This window comes from Panulirus ornatus, chromosome 8, assembly GCF_036320965.1.
Source record: "Panulirus ornatus isolate Po-2019 chromosome 8, ASM3632096v1, whole genome shotgun sequence".
Taxonomy (NCBI): Eukaryota; Metazoa; Arthropoda; class Malacostraca; order Decapoda; family Palinuridae; genus Panulirus; species Panulirus ornatus.
Genome location: NC_092231.1, coordinates 9,656,973 through 9,671,186, shown reverse-complemented (window position 1 = coordinate 9,671,186; position 14,214 = coordinate 9,656,973). Strand labels below are relative to the sequence as shown.

At 39.7% G+C, this 14,214-nt stretch overlaps 1 protein-coding gene across 1 annotated transcript in view; it reads right to left on the bottom strand.

The window, feature by feature from the left end:
• Positions 1–14,214, bottom strand: part of LOC139749823 (U3 small nucleolar RNA-associated protein 15 homolog) — a 46,929-nt gene that overhangs the window by 14,164 nt on the left and 18,551 nt on the right. The window contains exons 5-6 of the mRNA XM_071664119.1: positions 6,707–6,887; positions 5,178–5,395 (exon numbers count right to left, since the gene is read on the bottom strand). Coding sequence (XP_071520220.1) covers positions 5,178–5,395; positions 6,707–6,887 — 399 coding nt within the window. The remainder of the gene's footprint in view (positions 1–5,177; positions 5,396–6,706; positions 6,888–14,214) is intronic.

The following is a 14,214-nucleotide window of genomic DNA, read 5'->3' as shown; positions in this document are numbered from 1 at the left end:
AAACAAAAATTGGTCATACAATACTGTATAAGGTTGCTGATTATACCCACTAAGGAGTATGGAAGGAAAGCAACTGAGAGGTTGGTGTCATGCACATAGCTGCTGTCTGGGTAAGAACATTGTGGTTTTAGGAGAGGTAGAGGCTATGGAGACCAGGTGTCTGCTTTGGAAAATGCATCTAAAAATTCATTGGAGAAAGTAAGCCATGGCATTTGTGGAGCTGGAGAAAGCATATGATAGGGTTAACTAAGACCACTCACGGAACAAGCTATTGATGGATACAAGGAGTAAATGGAATTTTTTTTCATTGGAGGCTCCACTCTTGGACAAAAATTCACATCAACCTTAATTAAAAAACAGGTATAATACAGAAATAGTTCATGAAAAAGCTGGAGCTCAAGTTTATCCTTACTAATGTCTATACAAAAATTGAAGGGATGCATGTTGATGGTGATGTGACATGACATAATCGTGTGTTTTACCCTATGACTTCTATCTTCATATCAGTGTCTGACCTGTTCCATTGTGGAACTCCCTCAAGGGGGTGGCCATGGCAACAAAGTCTCCATAACTAGTGAACTCCAGTGCCCTTCTTTGCCGATAGTGCCTCACCTTTAACAAGCCACTGGCAGTGAGAAAGCCAAGTGCAATGTTTGCAGAAGCTCTTACCTGATGTTCCTACTTCTACCTAATGCTCCCCCCTTGTGTTCTTACCTTATGACTCTCCTATAAAAATTTCCTGTAGGCCTATCAAATCTACTTTTTTTTTTTTACTTGTTTCTGTCAGGTATGTTGCTAGAGGGAGTGGAGGGTGGGAAAAGAGCCTTTTCTTTGCTATTTTCTATCTATTTTACCTATCAATAACACAATTTTCACTTCACTGAAGAATTAAAAGGTTCTTGGTATCAAGGGGAGGTGTGGAGTTAACTCTATAAAATTATTTCTTTGCCAACTCAAGAGATTTATCAATGAAAGATCTAGGATACTTTCACTTAGATCCAATGGAATATATCTTCTCTATCTACCTATATCTCTGATGCCCATTCCCTCCAGGAACTCCCACCAAGAGATGGCCATGGCAAAAGAGTCTCCACTTATCCCTGTCCTTACATGCCTCCCATGCATACACCATTCTACTCATCCTTCCTCTGTCTCTCTCCCTCCAGTATTCCTCCACCCTAATTCCTATGTCACAGGTGCAGTTTTATCATTATTTTGAAGATACTAACTTTTACTTCTTGTTATGCCTAATATTCATAGCCACATTTCAGCCAATGAAAAATCTGCTTGGTCCTGTTTTCCTCCAATAATGTAATTTTTAACCTTAATCAATTACAAACCTTTGGAATCGTAATCATAATCGATTCCATTTTGTGGGTGGAATTGTAATTGTATTCACAGTCTTCCTAATTAATCATAATTGTAATAAATTCCATGGGTGATGGAATCATAACATGTCTGCTGCATCGTGTAATATCAACTCTGCCTCTCCTAACCCCTTGACTCCTCTGCCCCTCCCTTACCTCCACCATCAGTCACCCCCGACCCCCTCTCGCCTCCCTCTCCCTCCCAGAGTTCATGCCTACCAGAATGTTAGGACTGACAACACTGACTGTACTAGCCAGGACTGTGGTCAGCTGTACATATTCATGCTTGCCTTCATCCATTCCTGGCGCCACACTGCCCTGCAGGAAACAGCATTGTCATCCCCCGGCATCGGCAGGTTAGCCCAAGGAAAGCAAACAAAAAAGGCTACATTCATTTACACTCAGTCTCTAGCGGTCATGTGTAATGCACCAAAACCACAGCTCCCTATCCACATCCAGGCCCCACAGACCTTTCCATGGTTTACCCAGACATTTCACATGCCCTAGTTCAGTCCACTGACAGAATGTCAATCCCAGTATACCACATCATTCCAATTCACTCTATTCCAAGCATGCCTCTCACCCTCCTGCATCTTCAGGTGCTGATCACTCAAAATCTTAATCATTCCATCCTTCCACCTTCAATTTGGTCTCCCACTTCTTGTTCCCCCTACCTCTGACACATTTATGCTCTTTGTCAACCTTTCCTCACTCATTCTCTCCACATGTCCAAACCATTTCAACACACCTTCTTCTGTCCTCTTAACCACACTTTTTACTACTACACGTCTATCTTACCCCTTCATTACTTATTCGATCAAACCACCTCATGCCACATATTGTCCTCAAACATTTCATTTTCAACACATATACCCTCCTCCGTACAACCCTATCTATAGCCCATGCCTCACAACCATATAATATTGTTGGAACTACTTCAAACATACCCATTTTTGCTCTCCAAGATAACATTCTCTCCAACACATTCTTCATCGCTCCCGAAACCTTTGCCCCTCTCACCCACCCTGTAACTCACTTCCGCTTCCATGGTTCCATTCGCTGCCAAGTTCACTCTAAGATACCTAACACTCTTCCCCTATAAATGCTGCACATACATCCTTAGCATCTTTTCCTTTGAATAAAGGGACAATAATAGCTTTCACCCAATACTTAGGCACAATCTTCTGCTTCCATGCTAAATCATACAGCAAATCCATCCAATCTATCACACTTTCTCCTCCATGCTTTACCATTTCAACTTTAATCCAATCCACTCAAAGTGCCTTTCCTACCTTCAACCTCATTAATGACATTTTCAATCTCTATGCTTGCCATAGATCCCTGTACTTGTTTCCTTTCCTTCCATTCTCCATATCAATGCATGTAACAACTGCTGTGTAACTTTCCCCTACATTCATCACTTCCTCAAAATAGTCTTTCCATCTTTCTTTCACTTCCTCTTTTTGATTCAGCAACTCCCCTTCCTTAATTCTCATGTTAGTATTTCCATTCGTACATCCATCTCTTTCCTTTTTCACTTACTTACACTACAATTTCATATTTTCCTTAAACTTTTCACTAAACTTGTCTTAAATCTTCCCTGCTCTTTCTTTACTTTCCTTTATCAGCCTCTTAACATTTCATTTACACATCTTATATTCTTCCCTCTTCCTTTGCTGAACTTATACTGCTAAATTATTTTCAAGCAATCTACCATGTGTGTTTTTCTTCACAGCATTTCCAATTTCATCCATCCACCATGCATTTCCACCTTTATTCTTATATTTCACAACCTTGTATTGAACTACTAATTCTACAACCTTTAACTTTCGCTAAACATTTTTAACACCTTTTACATATATGACCACATCCCTATATTCACTGCACTTTCATCCAGATAGATGTAGTAGGTACGAACATTTAGGCTGGAGCATTAGGTAAACATTAGGTAGAGGTAGTAAGTAGGAGCATTTGATAGTAGTAGTCACTACAAACATAGGTAGGAGCCACTGCAAACACTATACTGAATTTCCCCTCTGCCAGTAACATGTTAAGGGTGAGGCACTAAAGGCTAAGTGGCACTAGAGTTCTTTAGTTATGATGACTCTGTTGCTGTGGCCATCCCTTTGAGGGAGTTGTAATTTGAACAGGAGTCACAGATATAGATCTAAACTTTCTGTCACCTTTCTTTTGTGCTCCTCCTCACATTCTTTCTGATCCATCTTCTCCCGTGCCAATGCTGTTATCTTTCCATTGTTTCTTAAGCCATACCTCCACTTCTCCCTAATCCTCACTTCCACAAGAACAGCAAAATGGTCAAAATCTCCAAAGAATCCTCTCACAGCTCTAATATCCAGCATAACCTTTCTTAACCTTTTATCCACTCCCACATGATCAATTAAACCCTTTTGTTCTTTTCCTTCATTTTTTCATCCATGCATATCTGTAAATCATACTGTGCTGAAGGCATTTGCCAAAAAAACGTGTTTGCAAGAAATAAATCTCTCTCACCTTAGACATCCACAAGATAACTTCTATTCTCATTTACTCCAGGCACTCCCAATCTGCCAGCTATCCTCCCTAATTTCATTTCATTCCACCTTTGCCTTCATATCATCCAATACAACCACCTTCCTCTCCTTCTCAAACTTTCTAAACTAATTCAAATTTCATCCTTATGTTACACAGTCTTCATATTCACAGGCAAACATACACATACCTATGCATACATCACAATTCCAGTCTTTCCTTTCATCTATACTATTCTTGATCCATTCCATCCCTGCTTTGTAACACTCTCCCATACTCTTACTGAAAACACAACTGCCTATCCATACCACTACTCCTTCCACACCCTCCACAACTTGCATTCATCAATTCCATTTTCACTAAATGCGCCCTGCCCAAGGATATGAGTTTTCTAACTTCCCATCACATCCAAACTATAACTTTTTAGAATTCTCCACAAGCTCCCTTCTCTTACTCTCACTAATCATCCCATTAACATTCACAGCCATCACCCTCCATTGCTCATCCCTTTTACTCCCCAGCATAACTGGTGGACTCCAATGATGCTTTTTAGCTCTCAGTTCTTCATTCATGACAGGCCACAGGCAGAGGGCAACTCCAGTACAGTGTTTCCACAGGCACACATATACAGTATCAGTTCAAAACAACTATAATCTTACAAATACTAGCTACTAAAAATTATTATGAATTGCCATACACAGCAAAATAGAATATACAAAAACAAATTACCACACTTCTAAAAAAAAATGAAAACACAAACATATATACTGACCCCATAATGTAAAAATGTAATACTCCCAAAATCTTTGATGACATGAATAAGCTTCAAAACTCTAATCAATCATAAACTACTAAGAGAGAAGTCGTCCCAGAAATTCAATATATCCTGGTTTAGTAACCAGATGTACTTTGCTTCCTAAGCCACACGAAACCACATGTTCTCAACTTAGCTAACAAAGAAATGGGAGGAACTAGATGCATACTCTAAAGGAAGTTTTAAGAAGCTACCAGAAACAACTTTCATTGGAACAATGTTTAGAGGTTTACGCATTTCTGGATGACAAAATCATATATCAGAAATACTAACTTCAATTAGAAACACATCTCAATATTACATGACAATAAGCATTACTAATGTTAAATTGTACTGCTGCAGCAATCATCATGATCTATCAGTAAATTAAACTAGAATTTAAGCTAGACATTTCTAAAGGAAAATAATTATGCATATGAGAACATAAATTTAAATTCCTATCAACATATGTCATATCATCAACTTACAGCAAGTGCCATGCATAGAACAGGTGCAGGGTAGTCAAGTGTGTGAACAACTGAGTAGGTGTCAACATCATATATCTTCACATGGCAGTCAAGTGAGCCAGACAAGAGTCTCCTCTTGTCACAGGCAAAAGAAAGGCAGGTGACAGTCTTGTGGTGCTGTGACAATTTGGACAATAACCGACCGGCTACTGCATCCCAAACTTTTACCTCACAACCACCTATAAAGATTATGTTTGGAATAAATGAAAGCAACATAAATATATATCTTTTTCCTTTCCCTTAACCCTTTCAGTGCTAATATCATTGATACTGCCCTAAATCCAGGTACATACTTTCCCACTACAAACTGAGTTCTGTGCACAATTTATGCAAGCCATAGATGACAACCCAAACAAAGCATGAGTCACTGGAACTGCCTGGAGGCTCAATAGCCTACTAGTGACCATGATGGGCTGTGGTGCATGTTTTCTAGGGACTAACAGTATCTTTGGTACCTAGCACAGCCTTTAGTACTCACTGGCATGCTCAAGCTGCACCCATGCAGCCCTTTCTTAGGACTGGCCATTCCACTAAGTAATTTTTTCCTAAACTACAAATTATTAACTTTTAATTCATATTTTTTCTGCACCTTATCATACATTATAACTTTTATTTTGATACATATTTGCCATTTCCCACATTAGCGAGGTACTATCAAGAACAGATGACTGAGCCTTAGAGGGAAAAATCTCACTTTGCCTCCTTCTCTGTTCCTCCTTTTGGAAAAGAAGGACAGGAGGGAAAGATTTCTAGCCCACCTGCTCCCACCCTTTTAAGTGATCTTTTACAACACAAAGGGAATATGTGGGCAGTATTCTTTCTGCCCCATTCCCAAGGATAAAAAGTTTGTGAAAATAATGTTTACACAGAATTGGCCAATCCAGTAGATGATATATTTTTCCTAAACTAGAAATGAATGTCTTAATTCTTTAGAAAAAAAAAATTGGGCAAATTTTGCTAAAAATATTAATAAAAAAAATATTCTATCCCTGGGGATAGAGGAGAAAGAAGGTGACTAAGAGGAGTGGGAGCAGGGGCTGGAAATCCTCCCCTCCAGTTTTTACTCATCCAAAAGAAGGAACAGAGAAGGGAGCCAGTGAGGATTTTTCCTCCAAGGGTCAGTCCTCTGTTCTTGATGTTACCTCACTAAAGCATGAAATGGTGAATATGTATCAAAAAATAATAATTCGGGTTGGCTGAAAAATCAACTGCAAATAGAAAGGTTTAAATAAAAACCTTTTACATTTACAATCATCTCACAGTAATTCAAACCACAGGATATCAATAAATACATCAAACCCTTTTCTACTGTTAAATGCAAAATCCATTAAATTGAGGGATTACTGTACTTCACTTCAATTAGTGCCTATATTAATGTTCACAATTCTTAAGTAAATATCATCAATGTTTCAGGAAGAATCTCCAATATAAGTTTTATAAACATACATCATACACCAACATCCTCTTAAATAAGGAACAAAAATGTGTACCTGCTGAGACAAAGATTCCACCAGACGGGAAGCAGACAAGGCTTTCAACTGGTGTACCATGGTCGACAGTTAGGACACTGGTTGCTGTACGAGTGTCCCATAGCTTAACTGTATGGTCATATGAACCAGTGAGGATCATGTTTGCTGAAGCTGGACTCCCTATTCCTGCACGGATAAAATCCTGTAAAAACAGATTACTGTAATTCATCATACTACGTGCATCTTTACATCTAGAGGTTGACGTAACAGTGCTTCACTTTTATCTATAATCTTAATGAAAATAAATATCAAACTGCAGCGGAAATGATCATAATCTACAGCCAATTGAGTTGTAAAAATAAAGATGAGATAAACTTCATAAATTCCATTTTACAACTGCTACTTTTGGTATATAAGCATAGGTCTAAATCTTTTTTATCTAATATCATACTGCTTCACTTTTAATTCTGAGGTTAAATTTTCATAATTTCTTTCAAAGCTGTAAAATGAATTTTCATATATGGTATAATGAAACAAACAAAAAAATCAGTGAAAAATCTAATAAAAATCTGGGAAATGATTTAATGGACAGATAAGGGGAAAGAGATATACATTAATGCTCATTGTCAGTTAAATTCAGAAGCTTCATATGATGTACTCTTACAGAGTTCAGTAATTACTAAGTATTATCATATTATCATATTTTTTATTAAACTTTTGTCACTGTATCCCGTATTAGCGAGGTAGCTAATACTTACCCCACAAAACTTTCCATGGTTTACCCCAGATGCTTCACATGCCCTGGTTCAATCCAATGACAGCACGTCGACCCTGGTATACCACATCATTCCAATTCACTTTATTCCTTGCACGCCTTTCACCCTCCTGTATGTTCAGGCCCTGATCGCTCAAAATCTTTTTCACTCCATCTTTCCACTTCCAATTAGGTCTCCCACTTCTCATTCCCTCCATCTCTGACAGATATATCCTCTTGGTCAATCTTTCCTCACTCATTCTCTCCATGTGACCAAACCATTTCGATAAACCCTCTTCTGCTCTCTCAACCACACTGTTTTTATAACCACCCATCTCTCTTACCCTTTCATTACTTACGTGATCAAACCACCTCACACCACATAGTCCTCAATCATCTCATTTCCAACACATCCACCCTCCTCCGCACAACCCTATCTATAGCCCACGCCTTGCAACCAAATAACCATTCCTTCAAACATACCCATTTTTGTTCTCCAGGAACGTTCTTGCCTTCCACACATTCTTCAATGCTCCCAGAACTTTCGCCCACTCCCCCACCCTGTGACTCACTTCCGCTTCCATGATTCCATCCGCTGTTAAATCCACTCCCAGATATCTAAAATACTTCACTTCCTCCAGTTTTTCTCCATTCAAACTTCTCTCTCAACTGACTTGTCCCTCCACCCTACTGAACCTAATAATCTTGCTCTTAATCACATTTACTCTCAGCTTTCTTCTTTCACACACTTTAACAAACTCAGTCACCAGCTTCTACAGTTTCTCACCCGAATCAGCCACCAGCACTGTATCATCAGCGAACAACAAGTGACACTTCCCAAGTCCTCTCGTCCACAACAGACTGCATACTTGCCCCTTTCTCCAAAACTCTTGCATTTACCTCTCTAACAACCCAATCCATAAACAAATTAAAAAACCATGGAGACATCATGCACCCATGCCACAAAGCGACAGTCACTGGGGACTGATCACTTTCCTCTCTTCTTACTCGTACACATGCCTTACATCCTCGATAAAAACTTTTCACTGCTTTCAGCAACTTATACCTTCCACAGAGCATCTCTATCAACTCTATAAGTGCTACATACAAATCCATTTTTTTTCTAAGTATTTCTCACATACATTCTTCAAAGCAAACACCTGATCCACACATCCTCTACCACTTCTGATACCACACTGCTCATCCCCAATCTGATGCTCTGTACATGCCTTCACCCTCTCAATCAATACCATCCCATATAATTTCCCAGGAATACTTAACAAACTTATACCTCTGTAATTGGAACACTCACCTTTATCCCCTTTACCTTTGTACAATGGCACCATGCATGCATTCTGTCAATCCTTAGGCACTTCACCATGAACCATACATACACTGTATATCCTCATCAACCAGTCAAGAACACAATCACCCCCTTTTATAATAAATTACACAGCAATACCATCCAAACCCGCTGCCTTGCCAGTTTTCATCTTCCCCAAAGCTTTCACTACCTCTTCTCTGTTTACCAAACCATTCTCCCTGACCCTCTCACCTAAGGTCAGAAAATAATCTAACATATATTGAACACAGTACATTATTATAATAACATTTTTAGTATCTTTACTTATCGATATTGAGCAACATTAAAATTCACTCTGCTTTCTTTACACTCGACTACCTTTGGGAGCCTTGGGTGCTTAATTCTGTTCAAATCATATTCTAATAACAGAAAAACAAACACTGACATGAAAGCAATACATGCATAGTATAAATGTTGGTGTTGTCAAGTGGGTTTGAGAAGAGTGCTGCCAGTCAGCTCACGCACAAAGGGTCGGACATAATCCATTTCAATACAGACTACTTTCTCAGGACTGGTGGACAGTATCCATCATTTCCAGTCTACAAAATGCAAGTCATTCCACCACTTCTGCTTCGTTTTGGAAAAAGATAGTCTACTACACATTGGCACATGTTCCTACACTACTATGAAAGCTTTAATGAAGAATTCCCAAGCTATATCCATATCATTTTCATTAACGATGCCATCCTAGAGCAATGCAAAGATCAGTAAAATTTGCATGTCTAAAATTTGGTATTTTTTCATGACTCTCATGCTGACCAACATTAAAGACAATGCTGAAAGTTAGCTCAAAATATTTTGCTGGAAATCACTTGTAGCAAAGTTTTCTCTAACTTCATTATTGTTAGCAACATCCTCATTTGTAACCAGAACTAAATCTATAATGTTCTTGTCACAAGTAGGTTTCTAAACTAATTGTATAAGGGCACTATCATGCAAATTTAGCAGGATTCCATGCCCAGAGTACTATGGTAAATGTATCTGTTTTAAAGGCACCTTCCCCTTCAGCAGCCCATTCTAAGTACAAATACTGGCACCGTAAAGCTAACTGGAAAAACTTTGTAAATTCTTTTGACTTTCCTTGGATAAATGCTACTTCTGTAACGTGGGGTTTCTAAGAAAAAGTGGACGTTACAGTAATACCAAGTATATTCACTGATTTAAGAGGTGGAATTATAGAACTGTCAAGGGAGAGATGAGACTTGTGAGGAGTTTTTAATAAGAGAGATGGGTAGAACCTGGGTCTTGGGAGGCATTAAACTTAACTAGGTCTCATCTACCCCACTGAGATATCCTGTCCAAATCTGAGTTTATTGAGGAAAATGTGTCAAGATGCAGATCAAGTAAGAGAAGGAGCAGAATTGAAGGATGTGGATGAATGCAGTGTTGATTTGTCATCATGGGAATACACTTACTTATTTATGGAAGAATACACTTACTAATTTATGTCCCTGGGGATAGGGGATTAAGAATACTTCCCACGTATTTCCTGCGTGTCGTAGAAGGCGACTAAAAGGGGAGGGAGCGGGGGGCTAGAAATCCTCCCCTCTTTTTTTTTTTTTTTTTCCCAAAAGAAGGAACAGAGGGGGCCAGGTGAGGATATTCCAAAAAAGGCCCAGTCCTCGGTTCTTAACGCTACCTCGCTAACGCGGGAAATGGCGAATAGTTTAAAAGAAAAGAAAAAAGATTTATGGAAGAAGGAAGAAAAGTATTTGGAAGAGGACAGAACCTTGAGGGAAACTGCTGTTGATGGAGAAAGGTTGAGGGAGGCTGGTCCATCAACAGCCACAGAGACAGATCAGCTGGAAAGGAATATAGATATAAAGGAACAAATTGAGGGAGGGAAGTCAAAGGAGGGGAGCTTAGAGAAGAGACTCCTTTGCTACATCCTGTCAAAAGCTTTGGATTATCATGGGCAACTACATAACACTTCCAAAAATCTTTCAGGGATGATGATGAGACATTAGTAAGACAGGAAAGAATATCAACAGTGGATCTCACCTTGCAGAAGCCATACTGGTGTTAAAAGAGCAAGACTGTGAGATTTAAGGTGTCTGAGGATATGGGAGTTGAGGAGGGATTCACAATCTTTGGAAATGGTAGATGTCAAAGTAATAGGACGATAGTTAGAGGGGTCAGAACAATCATACTTCTCAGGAATGGGAAGTATCAATGCATGCTTCCAAGAAGGAAAAGTTTTGGTTTTTAACAGAAATGGAACAGACGAGTAAGCATAGGTGCAAGTTCAGAGGCATACTCTTTCAGCACAACAGGAGGGATGCCATCAGGACCATAAGCCTTCCTTGTGTCTAGAGAGATAAGCACTTTTCGAACAATTCAAAGAGATTATGGGGAGTGGCTCAGGATTAGTAGGAGGAGCATCAGGGGATGAAGGAATGATAGAGTCATCCAAGATGGAGTTAGAGGAGAAACGGGAACCAAAGAGAATTGCTTTGTCTATGGAAGAGACAGCTACAGCACCTCAAGGGTGAGGCACTAAAGGCTAAGAAACAGCACTGGAGTTCTCTAGTTTTGGAGACTCTACTGCCGTGGCCACCCCCTTGAGGGAGTTCCAGTTGGAACAGGTGTTAGATAAAGACAGATTGATAGAACCGTGAAAAGATAATACACAGATTAAGGACAAGATGGGGTGATTATGAAAGAAGTGAAAGAATGCAGTGCTGAATCATCACCATGTAAGTGCAGCTAGTCACCTGACAAAAAAAAGGAAAATGTTAAAAAATGTGCTGGAGATAAAACAGACCCCTATGAGACACTACTGCCAATAGGGAACAGTGGAAAGGTTGATACATTAACAATTACAGATACATAAGTGAAAGAGGAAGCTAAATCTGAGAAAACACAATGATGGAGGACAGCCAAGAATGGGGAGCTTTGAGACGAGACCTTAATGCTGTATTATGGAGATATATATGTAAGAGAGGAAGCTAAATCTAAGAAAACACAGTGAGGGTGCATAGCCAAGAAAGGGGAGCTACGAGATGAAGACCCACATGCTGCACCAAGTCAGAAGTCTTATATACCAAGGGCTACAACAACAGATTCCCCAAAGTCTCTCAGAGATGACATCCAAAGATTAATATAAAAGGAATGGATATCATCGGGAACTCTTGCCTCGCAAAATTTATACCGCTGATTAGGGACAAGACAAAGATTCAAGATGCTCTAAGGAAATAAGTTGAAGAGGGATTCAAAAACATTGTATAAAAAAAAAAGAAAAAAAACTTGCTTACAGATTTTTTTTTTTTTTTTTTTTTTTTTTTTTTTTTTTATACTTTGTCGCTGTCTCCCGCGTTTGCGAGGTAGCGCGAGGAAACAGACGAAAGAAATGGCCCAACCCCCATACACACGTACATACACACGTCCACACACGCAAATATACATACCTACACAGCTTTCCATGGTTTACCCCAGACGCTTCACATGCCTTGATTCAATCCACTGACAGCACGTCAACCCCTGTATACCACATCGCTCCAATTCACTCTATTCCTTGCCCTCCTTTCACCCTCCTGCATGTTCAGGCCCCGATCACACAAAATCTTTTTCACTCCATCTTTCCACCTCCAATTTGGTCTCCCTCTTCTCCTCGTTCCCTCCACCTCCGACACATATATCCTCTTGGTCAATCTTTCCTCACTCATTCTCTCCATGTGCCCAAACCATTTCAAAACACCCTCTTCTGCTCTCTCAACCACGCTCTTTTTATTTCCACACATCTCTCTTACCCTTACGTTACTTACTCGATCAAACCACCTCACACCACACATTGTCCTCAAACATCTCATTTCCAGCACATCCATCCTCCTGCGCACAACTCTATCCATAGCCCACGCCTCGCAACCATACAACATTGTTGGAACCACTATTCCTTCAAACATACCCATTTTTGCTTTCCGAGATAATGTTCTCGACTTCCACACATTTTTCAAGGCTCCCAAAATTTTCGCCCCCTCCCCCACCCTATGATCCACTTCCGCTTCCATGGTTCCATCCGCTGACAGATCCACTCCCAGATATCTAAAACACTTCACTTCCTCCAGTTTTTCTCCATTCAAACTCACCTCCCAATTGACTTGACCCTCAACCCTACTGTACCTAATAACCTTGCTCTTATTCACATTTACTCTTAACTTTCTTCTTCCACACACTTTACCAAACTCAGTCACCAGCTTCTGCAGTTTCTCACATGAATCAGCCACCAGCGCTGTATCATCAGCGAACAACAACTGACTCACTTCCCAAGCTCTCTCATCCCCAACAGACTTCATACTTGCCCCTCTTTCCAGGACTCTTGCATTTACCTCCCTAACAACCCCATCCATAAACAAATTAAACAACCATGGAGACATCACACACCCCTGCCGCAAACCTACATTCACTGAGAACCAATCACTTTCCTCTCTTCCTACACGTACACATGCCTTACATCCTCGATAAAAACTTTTCACTGCTTTCAGCAACTTATACCTTCCACAGAGCATCTCTATCAACTCTATAAGTGCTACATACAAATCCATTTTTTTTCTAAGTATTTCTCACATACATTCTTCAAAGCAAACACCTGATCCACACATCCTCTACCACTTCTGATACCACACTGCTCATCCCCAATCTGATGCTCTGTACATGCCTTCACCCTCTCAATCAATACCATCCCATATAATTTCCCAGGAATACTTAACAAACTTATACCTCTGTAATTGGAACACTCACCTTTATCCCCTTTACCTTTGTACAATGGCACCATGCATGCATTCTGTCAATCCTTAGGCACTTCACCATGAACCATACATACACTGTATATCCTCATCAACCAGTCAAGAACACAATCACCCCCTTTTATAATAAATTACACAGCAATACCATCCAAACCCGCTGCCTTGCCAGTTTTCATCTTCCCCAAAGCTTTCACTACCTCTTCTCTGTTTACCAAACCATTCTCCCTGACCCTCTCACCTAAGGTCAGAAAATAATCTAACATATATTGAACACAGTACATTATTATAATAACATTTTTAGTATCTTTACTTATCGATATTGAGCAACATTAAAATTCACTCTGCTTTCTTTACACTCGACTACCTTTGGGAGCCTTGGGTGCTTAATTCTGTTCAAATCATATTCTAATAACAGAAAAACAAACACTGACATGAAAGCAATACATGCATAGTATAAATGTTGGTGTTGTCAAGTGGGTTTGAGAAGAGTGCTGCCAGTCAGCTCACGCACAAAGGGTCGGACATAATCCATTTCAATACAGACTACTTTCTCAGGACTGGTGGACAGTATCCATCATTTCCAGTCTACAAAATGCAAGTCATTCCACCACTTCTGCTTCGTTTTGGAAAAAGATAGTCTACTACACATTGGCACATGTTCCTACACTAC